At 44.1% G+C, this 22,396-nt stretch overlaps 1 protein-coding gene across 1 annotated transcript in view; it reads right to left on the bottom strand.

Annotated features, from left to right (window-relative positions):
- Positions 1-408: 408 nt before the first annotated feature.
- The window catches only part of AKAIN1 (A-kinase anchor inhibitor 1), a gene marked incomplete at its 5' end in the record, with an annotated part of 80,474 nt that continues 58,486 nt past the window's right edge, over positions 409-22,396 (bottom strand). The window contains one exon of the mRNA XM_081252128.1: positions 409-963. Within this exon, the coding sequence (XP_081108254.1) occupies positions 767-963 (197 nt within the window). The remainder of the gene's footprint in view (positions 964-22,396) is intronic.

Below are 22,396 nucleotides of genomic sequence, written 5' to 3'. Positions count from 1 at the left end.
AAGATCACAGTACAGCTCTCGGTGTTTCAGCAGAAAGAACTGCTGGTTAAGGTCACAGACAGAATGCATACAAGGCCAAAGTAAATAAACAAGAGGGAATCATTTTTTTTTTAAAAAAAAAAGAACTTTAGAAATGAATTGTGCTGCAAAACTACTTTTGCAATGACAGTGTCATGTTTGGCCCGACTACATTTCAGAGGCACTGCATTAATATAAACAGAATCATCTAATGCACTTTTTCAGAACAGTGCTTCTCGGCCAAGGCCTAGTGTGAATTCATCCTACTGCTAGGTGTCGCTGACACTTTGGTCTGCTTTACTGGCAACATTTTTGGCAACGCATCCTATACTAAAAAAAAAGGCTGGAGGGCTTCCCTGGTGGTGCAGTGGTTAAGAATCTGCCTGCCAATGCAGGGGACACGGGTTCGAACCCTGGTCCGGGAAGATCCCACATGCCGCGGAGCAACTAAGCCCGTGTGCCACAACTACTGGGCCTGCGCTCTGGAGTCTGTGAGCCACAACTACTGAAGCCTGTGCACCTGGAGCCCGTGCTCTGCAGCGCGAGAAGCCACCACAGTGAGAGGCCTGTGGACCACAACAAGGAGTGGCCCCTGCTCTCAGCAACTAGAAGAGGTCCACGTGCATCAGCAAAGACCCAGTGCAGCCAAAAATTAAATAAATGAATAAATAAATAAATTTAAAAAAAAAAAAAAAAAAAAAAAAAAAGGCTGGAAACCAAGCGTGTGACAAGAGCCCCATCCACCGTGTTACTTCTTTTCATGCTTCTTGGTTAATTCCCCCGCGCCCGGCCGGAAGCTGCCCCGGGGGGTGTCGCCAGCCCTGGCTTCCCTCTGCCGACTCTCCTGGGAGACCTGCTGCACAGCCCGCAGGATGGCATTCTGCACGATCTGTTTGCTGGCGATCTGCAGCTTCGCCTCTTCAGGCTCATTTCCAGGTTTCTCACCTAGCCGAGAATACAAAGGGGAGGTGAAAAGAACAAGATTAATTCATTAATCTTAATTAATTAATTAATTTTGGGAACTGTGACAGGCAAAGGCAGGTAGGAAAGGAGAGACTCTAACAAAGGTAATATCTCTAGAGGGACCCACATTAGTTGTGGGGGGCCCTACACAGCACACACCACTCTTGTCTCCACATTTCCCTTTCCAACACAATCTCCATGTGTCTGCCCCAGTGATGCACCCAATTTCTATTCTCATCATCCCAGCATCCTGTGCTGCTAGCGGTGGCCATAAGACATAATCCTGGCCAATGAGGACCCTGGGAAAGTTTCTGGAAGAGGGACAGACTCATGCCCCCTTTGGCACCTTCACTTTCTTCCTATGTGGGATGCAGACATTACACCTTTAGGTGCTGTAGCCGTCTTACAATAAGCATGAGAAGAAAGCCAACATTCTCGGCATGGTTGGGGAGAAAAAAAAAAGAACCCATGTGGAAAGCATCATTCAGCATCTGTACCAATCCTGGACCACGTACTTCTGGACTTCTTTGTATCCAAGATAAATACACTTCTTTTTGTTTCATCTGCCATTAGTCAGGTTTTATGGTACTTGCAGGCAAACATATGCTTAATGGATACAACTTCACTTGGGGCTGGAGAAGAACAGATTATTATTGAATTCATATTAAGCTCCATGCTGCTCCTGGAATAGCATCCCAAGGAATGAAACCATTCATTCCTCAGAATCCATCCCCCATGATTTAGAAGAACAGGGGTTGGCACACTTTTCCTAATGAGGACCAGACAGGAAATATTTTAGATTTGTGGGCTCTACAATCTCTGTAACAAATACTCAGCTCTGCTGTGGTAACCTGAAATGAGCTATTAAAAATAAATTTAAAAACCAGGCTGCAGGCCAGATTTGGCCCATGGACCATAGTTCGCCACCCCGATCTAGAATGGTGGGAATTTTCTAATTAGAAGGCAGGCAGTCTACCCAACATTGACTCTTCTCCTTCGTCCTTAAACACAAGACAAAACCTTGATTTTACTTCGGCAGCTCTGTAACTAGGTAGAGCTAGGTTCTGACCAGTGAGGTGGAAGTTCATTTAGTGAAAATTCTGGAAGAGGTCTTTAAGAGGGAAAAGGAAGGTAAAGGCCCTTTGCCCCCTCCCCATCCTACTGCCTGCAACTCTGAAACAATGGTTGTCTCTACCAGGCTCTTGGTAACCAGGAGTGAACCCTTAGAATGGAAACCATTTTCAGGGATTTGGGAGGAAAAAGTTAGAAGGAGCTTGAGCATCCAGTGACCAAGAAGCCACCATACCATTCCTCAGCTGCCCACCTCCAGACCTTTTTCATGTTAGAAAAAAAAGTAATACATCTTATTTGAAGCACTATTATTTTGAACTTTCTGTAATCATGCAGCAAACTTCACACGAACTCATACGTGGCAGAATGATCATGAATCTAACATCTGGGTGAAGTGCCATTATGAAAATTTAAAAGTCCACCTGCTTATATTTAGAACAGTAAGTAGAATGGGCATCATTCCTTATTCAAAATCGTCTCTTCCAATGTTTCCACTATTCAAATATTCTGCCATAAAAATGTATTTTAAATGGGGGCTGGTTTTCACCAGGATTGATTGATTAACAACAGAATTTATACACCTGTGAGAAAAACATCACACAAGAGAATACTGCATCATTCTGGAAGACCAGACATATCTTTTCTCTTTAGACGTGTAACTGTCATTTACTCAGCATGTGTCACTAGCCCTATCCCCTGAGGGATTTACAGTCTAATGAATGAGGCAAAATGAATTTATTCAAAACTAAAGGATGATCCTCGCTCCCACCCCCACCTCCCAAAAACAGCAGAATAAAGTGAGCAATCTACAGCAAACCAAGCAGAGATGCAGTAGAACCCAGAGTCACAATGTGTAACATACTGAGACTTTACATTGGCAGAGAAGAATACTTCGAATACTCTCTTAGAAAAAGAGTGAACAGTAATATCAAGAGATGCGAGGGCACAGCCATTAAGGATACGTGTTTTGAAGCACTTCGGAGCCGGGTCCAAGTTCCTTCTACCACTTACAGCCATGTGATCTTGGGCAAGTCACCTCGCCTCTCTAAGTCTATTTGCACATCTGTAAAATGGGCAAGTAGTATCTATTTAGTGGTGGTTGCTAGAAGATCAAGTGACATAACACCTATTCATCACTCAGTGAGGTCCCTGAGCACTTAGTGTCCACCACTGTGTACTGGTTGGGGTACAGACTGGGCAGTTGTAACAAAGAAACTCAAACACAGAAGAGCTGACACGGGAAGACATGTTGCCTGCTCTCTCCTGTAACAGCCCAGAGGTTCTCCTGCGAGCAGGTGGTCCTGCTCCACCAGGTTCTCTCAAGAGTCCACTCCCTTCCCTCTCATTACTCTGCCCTCAACTGCAGGGGTGGAGCTTATTAACCAAGATCCCATCTGCGGCTGGAAGGACACCAAAGAGAAAAGGGAGGGCAGGTCAGTTCCTTTTGAGGAATTGCCATAGACCCTGTGAATATCACTCTGCTTGCATTTTATGGTGGGAAACTGAATCATGTGGGCACACCTACCACACAGGCGACTATGAAATATAGTCTTCAACCGGGTAGCCATATGTCCAGCTACAACTCAGGGAGGTTCTATCGCTAAAACAAAGAAGCAATTACTTCCACACAAGGGCAAGGCTAAATTGAAAAGAGGGAGGATATACACTTCCACTCCCTGATCCTCAGGGAGCTCTGGCTATGACCAACATAGAGCACAAGTGTGTGGACAAACAAAAAAAGTTCAGGGGGCTTCCCTGGTGGCGCAGTGGTTGAGAGTCCGCCTGCCAATGCAGGCGACACGGGTTCGTGCCCTGGTCCGGAAAGATCCCACATGCCGCGGAGCGGCTGGGCCCGTGAGCCATGGCCGCTGAGCCTGCGTGTCCGGAGCCTGTGCTCCGCAACGGGAGAGGCCACAACAGTGAGAGGCCCGCGTACCCCCCCACCAAAAAAAAAAAAAAGTTCAAAAGGTCCATGTTTGCTCCTGGAAAGAGTATCTTAGCCAAACCAGATCTGTATTAACTCTAAAAAGTCCCTAGTGTGAAGCTACTTTTCAATCTTTGGGTGGAGGAAGGAAGAATCTAAGGATAAGAGTAAGCTGATTTCTTAGAGAGAAAGAGAAAGAGAAGAAAATCTACTCTAAATTTACTTGTGACTTAATATCTGAGCTAAATTGTCTTCCCCTCATCCATCCATTATGAAGACAGAGACTTCCCTAGCGGTCTGGTGGTTAGGACTTTGCCTTCCAGTGCAGGGAGTGTGGGTTCCATCCCTGGTCGGGGAGCTAAGATCCCACATGTCTCACGGCCAAAAAGCCAAAACATAAAAAAAAAAACAGAAGCAATATTGTAACAAATTCAATAAAGCCTTTAAAAATGGTCCACAACCATTATGAAGATAAATTGACTAAAAAGTCAAAGGCAGTCTGCATGATGCTGTGTCTGGAGCATCCCTTTGGTGACTTGCAAGGCTGGTATAACCTTAACTGCCCTCATTACCACTTTGCTCTGGGTCAGGAATATCTATCTACGGTGAGGATGTGGGATAAAAAGAGTCGCAACAAGCTGGAACACAGAAAGAGAAGGATGAAGATGACGGTAAAAGCCACTCAGAGCATTTAGAGAATAAAAGCAAAACAAAAAGTTATATATGGCGCCACAAAAGACCCTGAATAGCCAAAGCAGTCCTGAGAAAGGAGAATAAAGTGGGAGGCAACACACTTCTCAATTTCAAGCTATTTATAAACACTACAGAAATCAAAACCATATGGTACTGGCATAAAAACAGACATATAGACCAATGGAACAGAACAGAGAGCCCAGAAATAAACCCATGTATATACGGTCAACTAATATTTGACAAGGGAGCCAAGAATACTCAATGGAGAAAAGACGGTCTCTTCAATAAATGGTGCTGGAAAAATTGGACATTCACATATAAAAGAATGAAACTAGACCCCTATCTCACACCACTCACAAAAATTAACTCAAAATGGATTAAAGGGGCTTCCCTGGTGGCGCAGTAGTTGAGAGTCCGCCTGCCGATGCAGGGGACACGGGTTCGTGCCCCAGTCCGGGAGGATCCCACATGCCGCGGAGCGGCTGGGCCCGTGAGCCATGGCTGCTGAGCCTGTGCATCCGGAGCCTGTGCTCCGCAACAGGAGAGGCCACAACAGTGAGAGGCCCACATACCGCAAAAAAAAAAAAAAAAAAAAAAAAAAGGATTAAAGACTTAGATGTAAGACCTGAAACCATATAATTCCTAAAAGGAAACATAGGGAAAAAAGTTCCTTGACAAGTGTCTTGGCAACGAGTTTTTGGCTATGACACCTAAAGCACAAGCAACAAAATTAAAAATAAGCAAGTGGGACTACATCAAACTAAAAAGCTTCTGCATAACAAAAGGAATGAAAAATGAAAATTTCAAAAAGGAAAAGGAAACCTATAGAATGGGTGAAAACATTTGCAGATCATATATCTGAAAAGGTTAATGTCCAAAATATATAAAGACCTTATACAACTCAGTAACAGAAAAACAAGTTATCCAATAGAAATATGGGCAAAGGAGCTGAACAGACATTTTTTCCAAAGAAGTTATTCAAGTGGTCAACAGCTACATGAAAAGATGCTCAACATCACTAGTCATTAGGGAAATGCAAATCAAAACCACAATGCAATATCACCTCATGTCTGTGAGAATCCTATAATCAAAAAGCAAGAGATAAATGCTGGCGAGGATGTGGAGAAAAGGGGGCCCTGGTGCACTGTTGGTGGGATTATATATTAGTGCAGCCACTATGGAAAACAATATGGAGGTTCCTCCAAAAATAAAAAATGGGACGACCATATGATCCAACAATTCTGCTTCTGGGTACATATCCAAAGGAAATGAAATCAGTATCTTGAAGAGATGTCTGCGCCCCCATGTTCATTGCAGCATCATTCATAACAGCCAAGACATGGAAACAACCTAAGGGTGCATCAACAGATAATGGATAAAGAGGTTGTGAGATACACACACACACACACACACACACACACACACACACACACACAAATATGGAATACTATTCAGCCATTAAAAAGGAAGGAAATCCTGCCGTTGTGACAACATGGCTAGACCTTGAGGACATTATGCTAAGTCACGCAGAGAAAGAAAAATACCATATGATCTCATTTATATGTGGACTCTAAAAGAAAACAAAAAACAAAAAACTCAAACTAATAGAAGAGATCAGACTTGTGATTACCAGAGGCGGGAGATGGGGGGTGAAGGAATTGGATGAAGGTGGCCAAAAGGTACAAACTTCCAGTTATAGGATAAATGAGTACTGAGGATTTAATGTACAGTACAATGACTACAGTTGTCATTTGAAAGTTTCAAATATATATTTGAAAGTTGCTAAGAGAATATATCATAAAATTCTCATCACAAGAAAAAAATTTTTTCTTTTTCTGTTTTTTTCTTTGTATCTATGCGAGATGATTGATGTTAACTAAACTTATTGTAGGAACCATTTCACAATATACATAAGTCAAGTCATTATGCTGTCCACCTTAAATTTTTATGGTGATGTATGTCGATTATATCTCAATAAAACTGAAAGAAAAAAGTTACATAAACCTCAGATACATGTTGTGTGTTAGATTCCTTGGCATGCAAGGAAAGATACTCTCTTCTGCTTCCTTAAGTTTTTTTTTTTGGGGGGGGGGTAGGGGGTGTTACTGTGGGGATACAAGTGTCATAGCCAGATGTCATGGAAATGGTCGGCTGAGTCTTACATTTCAGTTCAGAAATTGTAATAACCCAATATAGCTCCAGTGATTGGATTATCTAGATTATTCTCTGCTGTTAGAGAGTTTCAACTCTCCATCAGCTACTTCCAACTAACAACTCTCCCTTTCTTCCAGCCTGACTCCCTGACTTCATGGCTTTAACTTATTCATGACCTGTAGTGCTTCGTGATTTTGCACACTGCCTTCTCTCTGAGAACCTTTCAACTAAGATTCTACTTGCAACTGCCTGATTCTGGCCATTTCTTCAGTTGAAATTCCTGTGCAAGAACATGAATGAACGACTCAACCACCATCATCCCTGAGATAAAGGACTTTCATGCCAGGCCATCAATTGAATGCCTGGGGCTCATTCTGACCCAATCAGGTTGGATCAAGAGGCAGTGGAACACAGGAAGGAACCACCCAGGCCCCCTGGGGGGCAGAGCACGGGGTGCCGGTGAGGGTGGAGGAAGCAGGCACGCATCCAGTGTAACAACTCGCTGGTGCTCCTCTGGCATTCATGTAGAAGGATAGGGTCTTTGAGAACATCCCGGTGGACACCCTGAATATAAGTAAGTGTAAGTGCATTACGCTGGGCAGAAGGCAGAGCAGCCACAGAAACCCTCAGAGTCTTGCCATTTAATTACATGCATTAAATTTACTTGAAATTAATGAATCACCTACATGTTGTAGGTGGCCAATTGCCTAGTGTTAAATGATGTAAATGTCCTCTAGCCTAATCAGTGTTTACCAAATCCTTTTGGTATTTCACAAAAGATGATGCATCAATTTAATTAGCTTTAAACTCAAAATGCCCAATACAAATACGCTGAAATCAAGAAGTAACCTAATTTGTCTTCAGCGTCTTTCCACCCTGAATCATAACCCACTCCCCCCCACACACATACACACTCAGACATCCCTGTGGTCGTGCTTCCCTGAGCCCCCCGGCTCACCCCGCCCTCAGATCCTGCTCTTCCACCTGCCCCAGCCCCGGAAGGCAACTGAGGACCTCCACTGCAATGTGGTTAATAACTGGTCTTAATTCCTTATTTATATCCATTAAAACCATGCCTCTAAGGACCATAGAAAGGTCCTCCTGATAAAAATATACACTGTTTGGGCTTCCCTGGTGGCGCAGTGGTTGAGAGTCCACCTGCCGATGCAGGGGACACGGGTTCGTACCCCGGTCTGGGAAGATCCCACATGCCACGGAGCGGCTGGGCCAGTGAGCCATGGCCGCTGAGCCTGCGCTCCGCAGCGGGAGAGGCCACAACAGTGAGAGGCCCGCGTACCGCAAAAAAAAAAAAAAAAAAAAAAAAAAAAAAAAAAAAATATATATATATATATATATACACACACACACACACACACACACACAGTTTTTTCCCCTAAGAACCTAAGTGTCATTTACCTCTGTGACATTAACCCTATTATATTCCAGTTTGGTGGATTTGAGAAAAGGTCAGTGTTCCCATTTTTGAGGCAGAATCCAATTAGTGGTTCTCCCTTGGTCGTACAGAGGAGGGGGGCAGAGGCTGTATCAGAAGCGGCATCTCTAGCTGTTGCCTCTCCCCATTAAATATGCAAATTACAGACGTCCCTATCAGGACAGGATGGGGCTCGACCACCACAGCCTGCCCCCTCCCTCCAGTGCAGCGCTGATGATGATGACCAAGGAGCATATTTTTTATCTTCCCCTCTGACTGCTTGAGACTATAAAGACAGGATTATCATTCATCAATGACTAGCACATGAAGCACAGAGAACAAGAACTAATTCTGGTCCCTTTATTAATGGAATGACAGTCTATTTTCCAGCTCTGTAACTACAGGAATTTTCCATGATGGACCAGATGTTAGCTCTCACTCATCTAGGCCAACTGCCAACGAAGCCCTCCTGGCTGCCCTGCTTTGCCACTGAGCAAGGTGAAGTGACATGAATTCCCAGGGGTTTCCAAAAGGTAGACTTGAGATACGGAAAGCAAGACAGGTATGGCAGGAGGGGGACACTTCTAAGTCATATTTGATTACCACTACCACCCCTATCAAACCAAGTACAGGGCCTGAAGAATCACCCTGAGTCTGCCTGCAATGGCCAGGCCTCTCAATTCAGAATGTGGCAAGCTACTCTTACAAACTACACAGAATTCATTATTAAAATGTCCTATAGAACAAGGTAAGATGAACAGAAAGATATTTATAGAGGATGTGCATGCAGGGCGCTGTGAAGAGTAACACAGGCCACGAGGCCAAAGTGTTTCATTCACGCATGCATTAATTCATAGAAGAATTACCGAGCACTTGCTATGTGACAAATACTAGGCCAGATATCAGAGATGAAAAAGGATGAGTCCTGGATCCCGCCCTACTGGAGTTTAGAATCTAGTGGAAGAGTCAGGCGTTGATCAAATCATCCACTATGTTTATAATTTTGAGCTGCGATGCACGCCATGAAGGGGGAGCATATTGCAAGGGGAGCTGATGTAGTCTGGGGGCCAGGGAAGGATGCCCAGATGGAGGACTTGAAGGGTTCACAAGGCATCAGCCCATACAAGGAAGGCTGTGGGAACAAGAAGCAAAGAACTGCGCAGAGGCAGAAAGATCAAACCCAAATGGAAAGTCCCGGGAGTGTGTGGGGCAGAGCCCTATGGGGACCTGAAGGCTGGGTACCACGGGAGGAGGGGGAAACGGGAGATGCTGTGGAAAGTGGTCCAGCCCAGACGGTGGAGGTCCTGGGAGGCTGGGAGGCGTCGGGTCTTTTCCTGAGAGTAACACTGCATCATCGCCAAATCGGTGCCATGCAGGGCGGCTGGGCAAGTGTGAGGGGAGTTACGTAATCCAGGTGGGAACGTGCGGCTTTGGAGCAGGCCTTGAAAGACAGTTGGAATTTGGAAAGAGAAAAAAAGGGAAATTCTTTCCCTGACCCTGGCGGGCAGGACAGACGTGTGACTCACGGACTTACCGTGTCCTAGAAAGCTTTGCCCTTGGAGAGCTATCTCATTATTTTAGAACATAATTAAACTTACACTATATGACTGGCCTCCCATGTGTTATTTTTAGGAAAGCCATAATCATGCCCATAAAACTTGAAAAGACAGTTTTAATCTAGAAATCAAATTTGAGTATTTTGGCCAAAAAGAGCAAAGGTAATTTTGAAAAAAGAATAACAAACAGGGACCTGTTTCAACAGCTCTCAATACTAGTCATAAAGCTATAGTAATTAAGAAAGCGGGATATTGATATAGCAGTAGAAAAACTGACCAGTAGAATAGAATAAGGAGTCTAGAAACGGCCCTACACACTTGGGGTTACCTGATTTACGGAAAAACCAACACAGTAGTGGAGTAGGGAAAGCACGGCATTTTCAAGCAATGAGGTCGGGCCTAGTAGTTATTCATATGGAAAAACAAAGAATTTTGACTACCTCACATTACGCCTAAAAATCAGTTCCAGGTGGATTTTATATCTGTATTTGAAAAGCAAAATAAGCTGGAGCACTGAGGATTTTTAGGGCAGTGGAAATATTCTGTGTGACACTATAATGGTGGATACACGTCATCATACATTTGTCCAAACCCATGGAATGTACCAATATAAACCCAAGAGTGAAGCCTAATGTAAACTACAGACTCTGGGTGATGACGTGTCCAAAGAAGGGTCACTGACTGTAACAAATGCACCATCCTGGTGGGGATGTTGATTAGGGGGGTGGCTGTGCATGTGTGGGGCAGGGGGTATTTGGGAAATCTCTCTACCTTCCCCTTAATTGTGCTCTGAACTTAAAACTGCTCTTAAGGAAAACAGTGTTTAAAAGACTATCAAGCTTTTAGAAGAAAATATAAAAGAATATTTTTATGACCTGGGAGTAGGCAAATATTTCTTAAACAGGACACAAAAAGTAACAACCATAAAGGAAAAAATTCATAAGTCAGGCTACCTTAAACTAAGCAGTTTTTGTCATGGAAACACACACACACACACACACACACACACACAAACACAAGAGAAAAAAGCTTTTCACTTGAGGAAGCTGAGGCAGGAAAAATGTCTGTAAAAATGCCATCTTGGAAATGCTTTAGGTATTTAACTTTCTGAACACTTGGATAGCAAATAACTCCATCAAGACTGGGTTATGAGTTCCAAGAGACGCAAAAGGCAGTTTTGACCTCCACATGCATTTCTGCAAAATTCAGCTTCAAGTTTCCCTCCTTTCGCCCCAAAGACGAAGGAACCCCAACTCCTCTGGTTCTTAGTTTTTTGTGGTCAGTAGCAGCTCTAGAATTTCTATGCAGGAGGGATTCAGGAATGGCAATGCAGAGGAAAGGGGAAACCAAGAATCTGTCCCCAAACTACGGTGTGCATGACACTTTCCATGAGAATGAAAACAAGTCCATTATCCACATCAAACAACAGGGGGCGGGAGGGGGAGATGGGCCCCCGACCACCCTGTGACAGCCACTGCCCCTCTTCTCAGCTTTTCTAATCAGCTCACTTCTCCCCGGTGGCCATGTCACCCACTGCCTGTCCTCCCCTCCCAGGGCCACCAAACAAACCCAGCTGGCCAAAACTGTGGGCTCCCGCAGTCCCCCATGCCAGGGATGTGCCAGGAAGGGACAGTAGGTGGGGTCACAGCCCAGGTGGCCACTCTGGAAATATGGGAGCCCGGTACTAAGGGGACAGAAAAGGTAAGCACAATGTGAGCGCATGTTAAAAAAGGGGACATACTAGACCCGAAGAGAAAGCAGAACCAACCTGGGGACGCTGGGGATCGCGGACGCCCCTCCCACCCTCGAAGCCAGGTCCCTGCCCCAGGCCTTCCCTCCACCCCCGGGGCTCGGATCCCCCCACCGCCCGGTTCTGCAGCCTCTGCTTCCCCCTAGTGGCCACTTCTGGGGTTGCTGCAGACTCAGGATGGACGGGGTGTGCGTGTGTGTGTGAATATTTTGTGTATGAGTGTGTGAATGTGAGTGTGTAAATGTGTATGTGACTGTCGGCAGGGGAAATCTTTGATTCATGAGACAAGGCTGTGGTTTTATTTAATCAAGCACAGTAAGAATAACCAGCACATCCATGGTACTTTCTGACCACAGAAACTCTCAACAAGGCCATTTATAGATTTGTCCTCCCAAGAGTTCTGGAGCAGCTGGAAATACAGTCCAGAGGTTTCCTGTCCTCACTCAGACGAAAATTACTTGACTGAATTACCAGTTCTCTTAAATATTTAACAGAAGATTCTGAGTTCCTAGGCAAAACTAGCCACATGCTCTCCCTTCCTGCTCAAAATGGAAAAGGAGGAAGGAGGAAGAGGAGGAGAAAGAGAGGAAGGAAGGAGGTGATATCAGCTCTCTGAGTGCCTTCGGAGGAATCCTTAAAAAGCAAAAACAAGGGGCTTCCCTGGTGGCGCAGTGGTTGAGAGTCCGCCTGCCGATGCAGGGGACGCGGGTTCGTGCCCAGGTCCGGGAAGATCCCACATGCCACAGAGCAGCTGGGCCCGTGAGCCACGGCCACTGAGCCTGCATGTCCGGAGCCTGTGCTCCGCAACGGGAGAGGCCACAACAGTGAGAGGCCCGCGTACCGCAAAAAAAAAAAAAAAAAAAAAAAAAAAAAAAAGGCAAAAACAAGGACTTCCCTGGTGGTCCAGTGGTTACGCCTCCATGCTCCCAGTGCAGGCGGTGTAGGTTCGATCCCTGGTATCCTGCATGCCACACGGTGCAGCCTTATTAAAAAAAAAAAAAAAAGAAGAATCCCTCTCATACTGTCCTCCCTAAATATAAACAGCGTAATCCTCACAATCACCATTTTTCTGCTAAAGAAGGAACCAAATTCCCAGCTGTGACAAGTCTTCAGTGCAAGATTAGATTTTAACGTCTTGTCTAAATAATCTCTCAATAGTCATTCTTCATCCCTGGAGGATGGGAGTATATTGCAGGACTCTCAGGAGGATAACCAGAGGAACACTATCCTCTGATGTAAAGTAAAAGCATTCCTACTCTCCTTGAAGGAGCAGCTCCCAACCTTTTGAAGATGATTCCTTTGTCATGTCAAAGTATCTCACATAGCCCCTCATGACCCAATGACAAAAAGAGGCTATGAATTCAGAAATGTTTTTAGATGAATGTAAATGTTATTAATCTCCACAGCCTCCATATACATTTAAAAACTTGCAGGAGTTCTGTGAGACCGTGTCTTCCAGCCACAGGAAGTGTGTGCTGCAGGCGCGGCATCCCTGTCCCTTGAAACAGCTCCATGGCCCCCAGGGTCCCTCTTGCCCCCACATCACCCTAGAAGTGCTAGAAGCAGTGAGAGGCAGACAGATGCTATAAACGAATTCCTGATGGAGGAACATGAGCAGAAGCCGCGGCGTGCTGTGGAACTAGCCTTCCAACAGCCATCCTCAAATCTACCTGCTCCTAAATAGTCACTCACGAAACACTGATTACATGTCTAAATGTGCCAGGTTCGCACAAGACAGGCTAAGTTTTCACCTTCCAGAAGGATGTGATGTCTAAGCTTTCTCGCGGTTTTTAAGGACCATAAAATATTTTAAGACTTAAAAAGATGAACAGGGATAAAAAATCAAGTCTCTCAGTTTTTTAAGCAGAGAAATGGAGACCCAGAGACTGTGTGAAGCCACTCACTGGGGTCCCACTCTGTACGTCCCTGAGCTGGGATTAGAACTGCCTGCCAGGAGTCCTTTCCATGACGCCTCCCTGCTGTCACCTGGTCTCCAGAAGGCAAGGAGTTGGCAGCTCGGAATGCAGCCCAAAGATGAACTCGTCCTCTGCACAGCATGGAAACCACATAAACACACGCCCGGGCTTGCTTCCTAATTTTTTTTTCCCCCACATCAAGTCATTGTCCTGTTATTACACCTTTTATTTATCCTTCCACTTGCTCCTCTGACAGCAGCCAGAGGAACCTTCTTAAATGGAAACCCAATATGTCACTCCACGGCTCAAAACCTCCCCTGGTCTCCCACTGCAGCTGGAGTGAAAGCTCACCTCTCACCATGGCTTTCAGGGCCCTGCTGACCAGGCACCTGTCTCTCGTCTGACCCCAAGCCCTCCCTCCTTCTCTCACTTGGCTTTGTGTTCAATTCATCACTAGAAGATCCAGTGTTGAATGCACGAATAGCCGGTTAGCACTCACTGTGTGTCTTAGTCTGTTCAGGCTACTATAACATAAATACCACAGATCGAGGGGCTTAAACATCAAACATTCATTTCTCACAGTTCTGGAGGCTGGAAGTCTAAGATCAAGGTGCCCACAGATTCAGTTTCTGGTGAGGGCCTGATTCTTAGCTCACAGATGTCTTTTCACTGTGTCCTCACATGGTGGAGGGGTGGAGAGATCTCTCTGGGGCCTCTTTGATAAGGGCACTAATCATATGGATGAGGGTTCCACCCTCATGACCTAATCACCTCTCTAAATCCCCACCTCCTAATACTACCACCTTGGGGGTTAAGATTTCAACATATGAATTTGGGGGAGGACCCAAACACTGAGCCCAGAGCACTTTAAGACCCTGAGCAAGCCAATTTCCTCCCCTATAAAGTGGGCACAATAATAGCACCTCCCTCATAAGACTGTTATGAAGATTAAATACGTGAATATTTGTGTGCTTAGAACTGTGACTTAAAGCAAGGAGTACCAAAGTCAGGGGTCCCCAACCCCTGGGCTGCAGACCAGTACCAGTCAGCGGCCTGTTAGGAACCAGGCCGCACGGCAGGAGGTGAGCAGCAGGCGAGCCAGTGAAACTTCATCTGCTGCTCCCCATCGCTCCCCCTCACTCGCATTACTGCCTGAACCATTCCCACCTCCTACCCGCTTCCGAGGAAAAACTGGCTTCACGAAACCGGTCCCTGGTGCCAAAAAGCTTGGGGACCCTGACCAAGGTGACTGTTAAATAAATTAAAATACAAAAAGTAAAAGAGTTTGGGTCTACATGGATTTCAAGCCGTCCACCTTTGTCTAAAATTCAAAACCTTTAACATGGGGCACTTGACCCTTGGTAGCAATGCCGCATCCAGTTTTCTGAACTTAATCCTGAGAAGAAAAGTCTTCCTTATACTGCGGCTCTTTGAAAGTCTCTCATCAAAAGTCTCTCATCAAGAGGGAATAAACAGCTGTCAGGAATGAACCTACCACCCATCTGCTGGCAGCAGCCTGGCCTGTGCTAATGATCCGTCCTTCCTCACGAGACCATCAGCCCCCGGGGGCACGACACCATCTGTCCTGCTCACCCCCTCTGACCCCAGGATCTAGCACAGCCCTGGTTCACAGCAGACACTCAGGATTTGTTGGGTGAAGGACTGCTGCACTGGGTGCCCAGTTTCCGTTCTCCAACCTGTTCTGTCTTCTCCTCTCTCTCTGCTCCCATTAATTCCCGGCTCTTGGCCGCCTTTGCTACGTTTTGCTGCTTCACTGCAATGAGAGTCCAGCTCAGGAGACAACAGCTGAGGAGACGTCCTTTTGGCACCAGCCCGGGCCTCCATGCAGAAGGCACCCTGGCGTAAGAATATCAGAAGGGCTGCTCCAGTTTCTAGGCCACATCTAACCAGGCCAATGACGACTTTTGACATTTTACAGCAAGTCCCTCTCTCTCGTTTCCTATCAGCCTGTTTTTCTCCCTTCTCTCCTCCTTTCCCATCCTTACAAGCCCCCTTCGTGTCAGTTCTCAGCACCCTCCATTTAGTTTCAAATACTTTTCAGAGCAAGGCGGTGTGAAAAGTCCCTTCAGAGGCTGAAGCGTGATTTTGTTCCTCCTGGTCAATCGTTTGCCATGAAGACTCTCCAGGCGTTTATCAACTCCCTGAACCCTGCACACATCGGGCTCTAATGAATCAGGTCTCACAGCAGGTGCTCAGAGGCCGTCAGCCTGTGAGGAGGGGGCCCCTGTCCTAGAGGTACTGGGTTTGAACCCCACCTCCAGACTTCTCTGAGCTCACAGGAAGCCTTGCCTTCCTCACACAATACACGCAGAAACACCTGATTTGTTTTTGTAGCAGAGGAGTGAGAAGGCAAATCACCATGGCTTCCCCTATAAACTGGACAAAGAGAGAACAGAACACCTTCTTCAACCATGAAGCCGAGTTTCCCTTGAGCAAAATTCTAGTAGACGTGGCTTTTCTTTATTATACCTTTTTATATAACCATGAGAATCTTGGCTCTTGTAGCTCTTGTGTTGGGGTTAATTAGATAATGAGAACAGGTGGCTGGAAATAGAAAAGGAAGTGAAGAACAAAATCAGATGTTTTATGTCTTTTTTTCTCTCCAGTGATATTTCAGAAGGAAAAAGAAGCCGAAGGAAAATAAACCCAGACGGTAGGAACCGTTTGTTAGACCCACGTGACGGGGGCTCATTTCGCGTCTCGCCCTGGGTCTCAGGGAGCTTTGGCTGTCAGCCTCAAAACTCCAAGTCAGAGCACAGCAAATGCACTGAGCATCTGGTCTGAGAATCAGACTCGGAGAAAAGAAGGGAGGGAGGGATGAAGAAAGAGAGAAACAGTTTCTCTGAGGATGCAAATTAGCTACCCCAAATAAAATTAAATCACACGCGTCTGACTGAAACTGTAGATAGTAAAAAAAAACCAGCTTCCAGCAACCAACTATGGAAAATAGAAAGTAACTACATAAGACACATTATAACTAGTTGAAGACTCAAGACTTCACATTTACATATTATTTAAAGTGCTGCCATTTTTGTTTTAATGAGTGAAAATAACGTATTTGCATAGGTTTGCACAGAGATCACAATAGAAATGCTTTCCTAGGCGTATTACATAAATATGAGGATTAAAAAATTTATAATAAATATTCAGATGCTATCAATAGTTGAATGTGTTATGTGTTTGCATCGTGGTATATAGCAAATGCGATATGTGTTTGCATCATGGTATACAGCAAATAAGGCTGACGGGATTCTTTCAAATTCTGCCGTAAGTTCAAAATTCCCATTTTGTACAGATTTCTCTTTAGAAAGACCTAAAATCAGCACGACTAGGGGCATAAAGAGCAAAAGGGTCGCCCAGTCATGGCACAGGCAGTAGGAAACAGTGAACTAACAGAAAAGTAATAAAGAGGATGATCCTTCACTGAAAAGGTCAGATCGAAGTGACGGGCCCCAGGCAGGTCACTGACCCTCAGGTGGGTTGGTGGTTCCCGAAACCCAGCATCACCAGAGCCACGTAGTTATAGTCACGTCACAGGGAAGACGGTGGGGGATGGGCTCAGGAATTTACATATTTAGTCACCACGGCAGGTAATTTTGATGCAGTTTCAGATGTTACTTAATGCTTACCCTATTATTTAATGCTCACCTTCAGTCTATACCCATGGAGCATGAGGAAATTCAGTGGACAAGTGAGCATTTCACTGTTTACTTAATTAATGGGGACAACCAAACCGATAATAAAAGCCCCCAAGTGCGAGGGGTGTCTTTTCCATTTACTGAATTAGCTAATTGCCAGATCCCAACGGCACTCTGGGAAACACTAATCAGACATTCATCTTCAACAAGGTTTGACCCATTAATTTCAAAATTCTAACTGTTGCTACATCTATGCCCCTCTCTTGGTCTCCAACCAGGGTTATGGAGAGTAGTATTATTTCCAGGGTTTTCCTCTTTAATTATAGTTAAATTTGTCAAAGCTCTCAGGTTCATGGACAATGTAAGAAAACAACTTTTTTTTGAGGGAAATGGGGCTGCTTCTTTAATCATTTTTGGATCATTGAGAGATGGAAATAAATCAAGGAGAAAACCCTCAAAGCCTGCTTTGTTTCGAGGCCAAAGGCATTATTGACCAGAAACACTCTCAAGTTAGAAGCTCTTATCTATGAAAAAATTCCTTCTCATATACATGCTTTAAATGCTTTGTATGTTAAAGTCATGTTGTCTTCTTGGCAGCCTTCAAGCTATTTATTTCAATACTTGATTGGAGTTAATAGATATGAATTAAAATGGATTCTAAGAAGTAAGAAAATTAGGAGACATACTTCCAAATCTCTGAAGCTTTAACAGGTAGAATATTTGCAAATGATAAAAAAAAATGCTGGCAGATAATGTTATCAATATGTGTGTTCAGGTTGAGCAATATGACTCGGTATCTTCTGGATCCATCTGGTATACTTAGTGAATCACATAATACACCGGGCAGTTTATTTTAAAATCTAATAGTACAACAATTAGGCCTTTTTAGAAAACTGTGAAAAGGGTGGAGGTTGTAATTCTATCAAATGAACAGAAAAGATGATACACATTTGAATATATATCATAGGCAGATATTACACCTGTATTTGGAATATATTCTCTAACTGTGTGCAGAAAATCTAGAGCAAGATGAAAAAAAAGGATGGCTGAAAAAAAAACCCAACTCATATTTGAATTTAAAATGCACATGGAGGACTTCCCTGGTGGCGCAGTGGTTAAGCATCTGCCTGCCAATGCAGGGGACACGGGTTTGAGCCCTCGTCCGGGAAGATCCCACATGCCGTGGGGCAACTAAGCCCGTGCACCACAACTACTGAGGCTGCGCTCTAGAGCCCGCGAGCCACAACTACTGAAGCCCGCGCGCCTAGAGCCCGTGCTCCGCAATGAGAGAAGCCACTGCAAAGAGAAGCCCGTGCACTGCAGCGAAGAGTAGCCCCACTCGCTGCAACTAGAGAAAGCGCTGGCGCAGCAACGAAGACCCAACACAGCCATAAATAAATAAATAAATAAATAAAATGCACATGGAAATGATGTTATGTAAAAAACCATGTTAACCCAGGGGGAGGGAAAAATTAATCCTAGCAAGATGACAAAAAGATAACAAATATACCCTATTAGTGTCTACTCTTATTACAAAGTTCATTTTCCTACACAGGCTAGAATTCTGTGAAGTTGAGGAGCAATCAGTTCACTGCTTGTGGCTTGAGGCAGGGTTAGCACAATTTAGAGGCACTGGTGGATTGCAGATATATGACAATTTTGTATTTATTTTACTAAACGAGTTCTTCATTCACTCAAAAGAAAATTAACTCTGGAAAAGCAAGTGAAAAATGTGTATCTAATTTCTACTTCATCATCTCTAATCCAGTAAACTCAACTGTTTTGCACAGAGCTAAAACGGTCAAGGTCGTACAATCTGGGATGAGCCAGGAGGCTCCAGTCCTTTCCAGAAATAGGGATTGCAGCTCTCAACATGTAAGCTTGCTTCAGTGTATCCTCAATGGTCACAGGGGGAAAAGGTGGTTGAAGGTGAGTAGCTTAACAAAAATTTTATCACAACATTTGAAAACAATTGTAGCACCTGCCTTACAAGTAATACATAGGATATTAGTGTCATCCTTTATACATAACATTTATATCATGTAACATAAAAATGAATTGGTACAATAATGCATTCCCAGTGACAATGCATAAGGGAAATTACCATATCACTGGTCTTTATGAATGGATATTAAAAGTTGGGAGTAAAAACCATTACCTTTTATTCCATTATGTCTAAAAACAAAATGTATAAGTAACATTGTCCTCAATGATTTGAATTAATTTCCACCTTCCCAGCCCATTAATTGAATACTTCTCAACTCATTATTTCAGCTCCTGCTGTAGACAGCTGGTGTCTCTCTTATGTGTACTCTAGTCTACCAGCCAGATAGGCTGCAGAGCATGAAAACTCACTGAGGAAATATGCATCAGTGCAAGTCCCCATTAAAAAAGAAAGATGAACCCAGCAAAACATTCTATTGAAATGTTTCAACATCTGTCTACTGCTTATCAAGGGGAGATGTCATCTACGACTTTAACTGGTGCCTAAGAAAAGCAAATAAAATGGTCCATCAGCTACTGGCTCCATCCCATGCTCACCTGGTAACTGGAGAGTGGCGAGGTCTGCAGGGCACATACGTGCCAACACCCCAAGGGTGGTATGAGTGAAGGGCAAGAAATAACAGCAGTAATGACAAAGCACTTCACTTCCTGTGCTCTGTCTGCTCTCTGTAATTACAGTATGACCTTTAACCCCTCAGAGCAGCAGGAACACAGGGACACTCTGGGGTCACGCCCAGTTTTCAAATAAAGTAGAGATAAGAGTTTTCCAAGATGGGATGCTAAGGGTTCTATCTGGGCACTTGTTCTGTCTTCAATCCCTGTCCTTAAATCAGGTACCAGGGAGCTTCACACACACATCCAATGTGGCCTAAGTGGAATCCTCAGCGGATAAGCTAAGAACATCCATAAACTTATCTCTCGGAGTACAAGAGAAGTGCAATACAGTGTGAGCAGACATAGGCTGCATGTCTCACCTCACCTCTTTCTAATAAGGCTTGCACTGCTAACCCTCCTGTCACTTGTTAAAAGTGAGCTTGGCTACATCCCCAGTCTCCAACCAGTGCTCCAGACAGCCTTTGCCAGTTGATTCTTAGAGAAAGCAGTTTGCATCTCCTACATGACAGAACCCACACTGGTCTTTTTTTTTTTTTTTTTTTTTTTTTGGCCGCATTGGGCCTTCCTTGCTACGCGCAGGCTTTCTCTAGTTGCAGCAAGCGGGGGCTACTCTTCGTTGCGGTGCATGGGCTTCTCATTGCGGTGGCTTCTCTTGTTGTGGAGCACAGGCTCTAGGCACCCAGGGTTCAGTAGTTGTGGCACGTGGGCTCAGTAGTTGTGACTCACAGGCTCAGTAGTTGTGGCGCATGGGCTTAGTTGCTCCACAGCATGTGGGATCTTCCTGGACCAGGGATCGAACCCGTGTCCCCTGCATTGGCAGGTGGATTCTTAACCACTGCACCACCATGGAAGTTCCCACAGTGGGCTTTGATAAAGGTCTGATTTGCAGCCAGCTTCACCCCTAAGTTACTAAGCAACTTGACAATTCATTTGACCTGTCTGGGTTCAAGGTTCCTTTTCTAAAAATCCTCTGATACTCAGCGTTCTAAAATGTGCTATGCAATTATTGTGATAAGCTACTATTTTCATAACTTTTAAGCTATGTGATTTTTGGCAAATCAACTAGAATGTACACAGTATCCAGAAGGATTATAAGCATCTATTAGTGAGAAGGTTCCCTAAACTAAATAATTACCTAAATTACCTAAAGTGCCCTAACCCCTCCTCAAAACCAAGCCCCCCTCAATTATTATATTACTGATTATTGGTAGGAATTAAAATGTTCACATCTTATAGCAATGCATTTGGGTTTTTTGCCATTTTGCCCCAACAAAATGCTAGAGTTTTCATTTTTCTGAATTAACACATTTGACTTTTCAGGCACTAGTCAGTTGCCAACTTTTCCCTTTTTGTTTTGCTCTAGGGGCACAAAAAAGTCTGCTTCGCTCTTTCTCCCTGTCTGTCCTCCCCCACAGTAGGCACACAGGACCGCCGTCTAGTGCTGCTTCATGAAACAAGGCACCATTTTGTGTCCAAAAGCAGAAAAGCTGATTCTCACCACAATATTTCCATATGCTCCATGGAATAAGAACCATATTCAAACCACATCCCCATGATAAACACACAGGAAAGACGAAAGCTGTTGATAAATATCAATTCCAGACAGAAAAGTCTGCTCAACACAGATAAAAAGGTCAGAACCCGATTTCGTTCTTGGATCCTTGCACAATCAATGCACAAAATGACATTTGAAATTGTTTTCTTAGAAGTTGACAGAGCATGATTTAAGGTTACAAGAATGTTAATCACAGTAAACATCTTCAGTAACGCTAAACCAGAGTTCAGTAAAACATGTGAGCATGTTTCCTTTTGAATCAGTCATAGGCACTACTTTTAAATATGTTTCTGCTCCTAAAGTCACATCTACCATAATATTTTTCACCATCTGCAAAATGTAAGGTGTGACTGGCCTAGGTGACAGTGACTAGCAATTTGCTACACTAACATACATAGATGTGCTAGTTATTAGAGAATGGTCCCCTTGTCTATCGTATTAAAAAAGAGAAAAGAATTAAATGACACAGGAAGAACATCACATGTGATTTTCATTCCTGCATACTCAAATGTTTTTAAATTATATAATCATTAAGGTAGTATGATCTTAGCACCAAAGCAGTCAGATGGATAAATGGAACAGGTTAGAGAGCCTGGTACCTGACATTTGGTAAAGAAGGCAATTCGAATGAACAGAGAAAGATAGTGAGAAAACTGGGTAAATTTTTTTTTTTAAGTTTTAAATCTCTAACTCCAGATGGAGAAAAAATGGTGAATGTTTTTTAAAATGAAGAACTTACACTGGATGCATTAGAATAGATGTATGTGGCTGGAGAGAGAAATGGCCCTGAGGATGGAGGATAAAAGGAAAAAAAGAAAATAAAAAAACAAGAGCTCTTCATGGACCAATGACGATGGTGTGCCGGAAGACAGAGAGGAAGGGAGAATCAAAAATGTAGAGCGCCTGGAGGGGTGGGATGGGGAGGGTGGGAGGGAGGGAGATGCATGAGGGAAGGGATGTGGGAACAGATGTATATGTATGACTGATTCACTTTGTTATAAAGCAGAAACTAATTAAAAAAATGAATAAATAAACTTAAAAAAAAATGGAAAAAAAAAAAAAAAAAATGTAGAGCGAAGGGCTCCC

This window comes from Mesoplodon bidens (assembly GCF_964165515.1).
Source record: "Mesoplodon bidens genome assembly, chromosome: 13".
Taxonomy (NCBI): Eukaryota; Metazoa; Chordata; class Mammalia; order Artiodactyla; family Ziphiidae; genus Mesoplodon; species Mesoplodon bidens.
The sequence above is the reverse complement of the archived record's forward strand: the minus strand, read 5'-3'. Positions and strand labels throughout refer to the sequence as shown.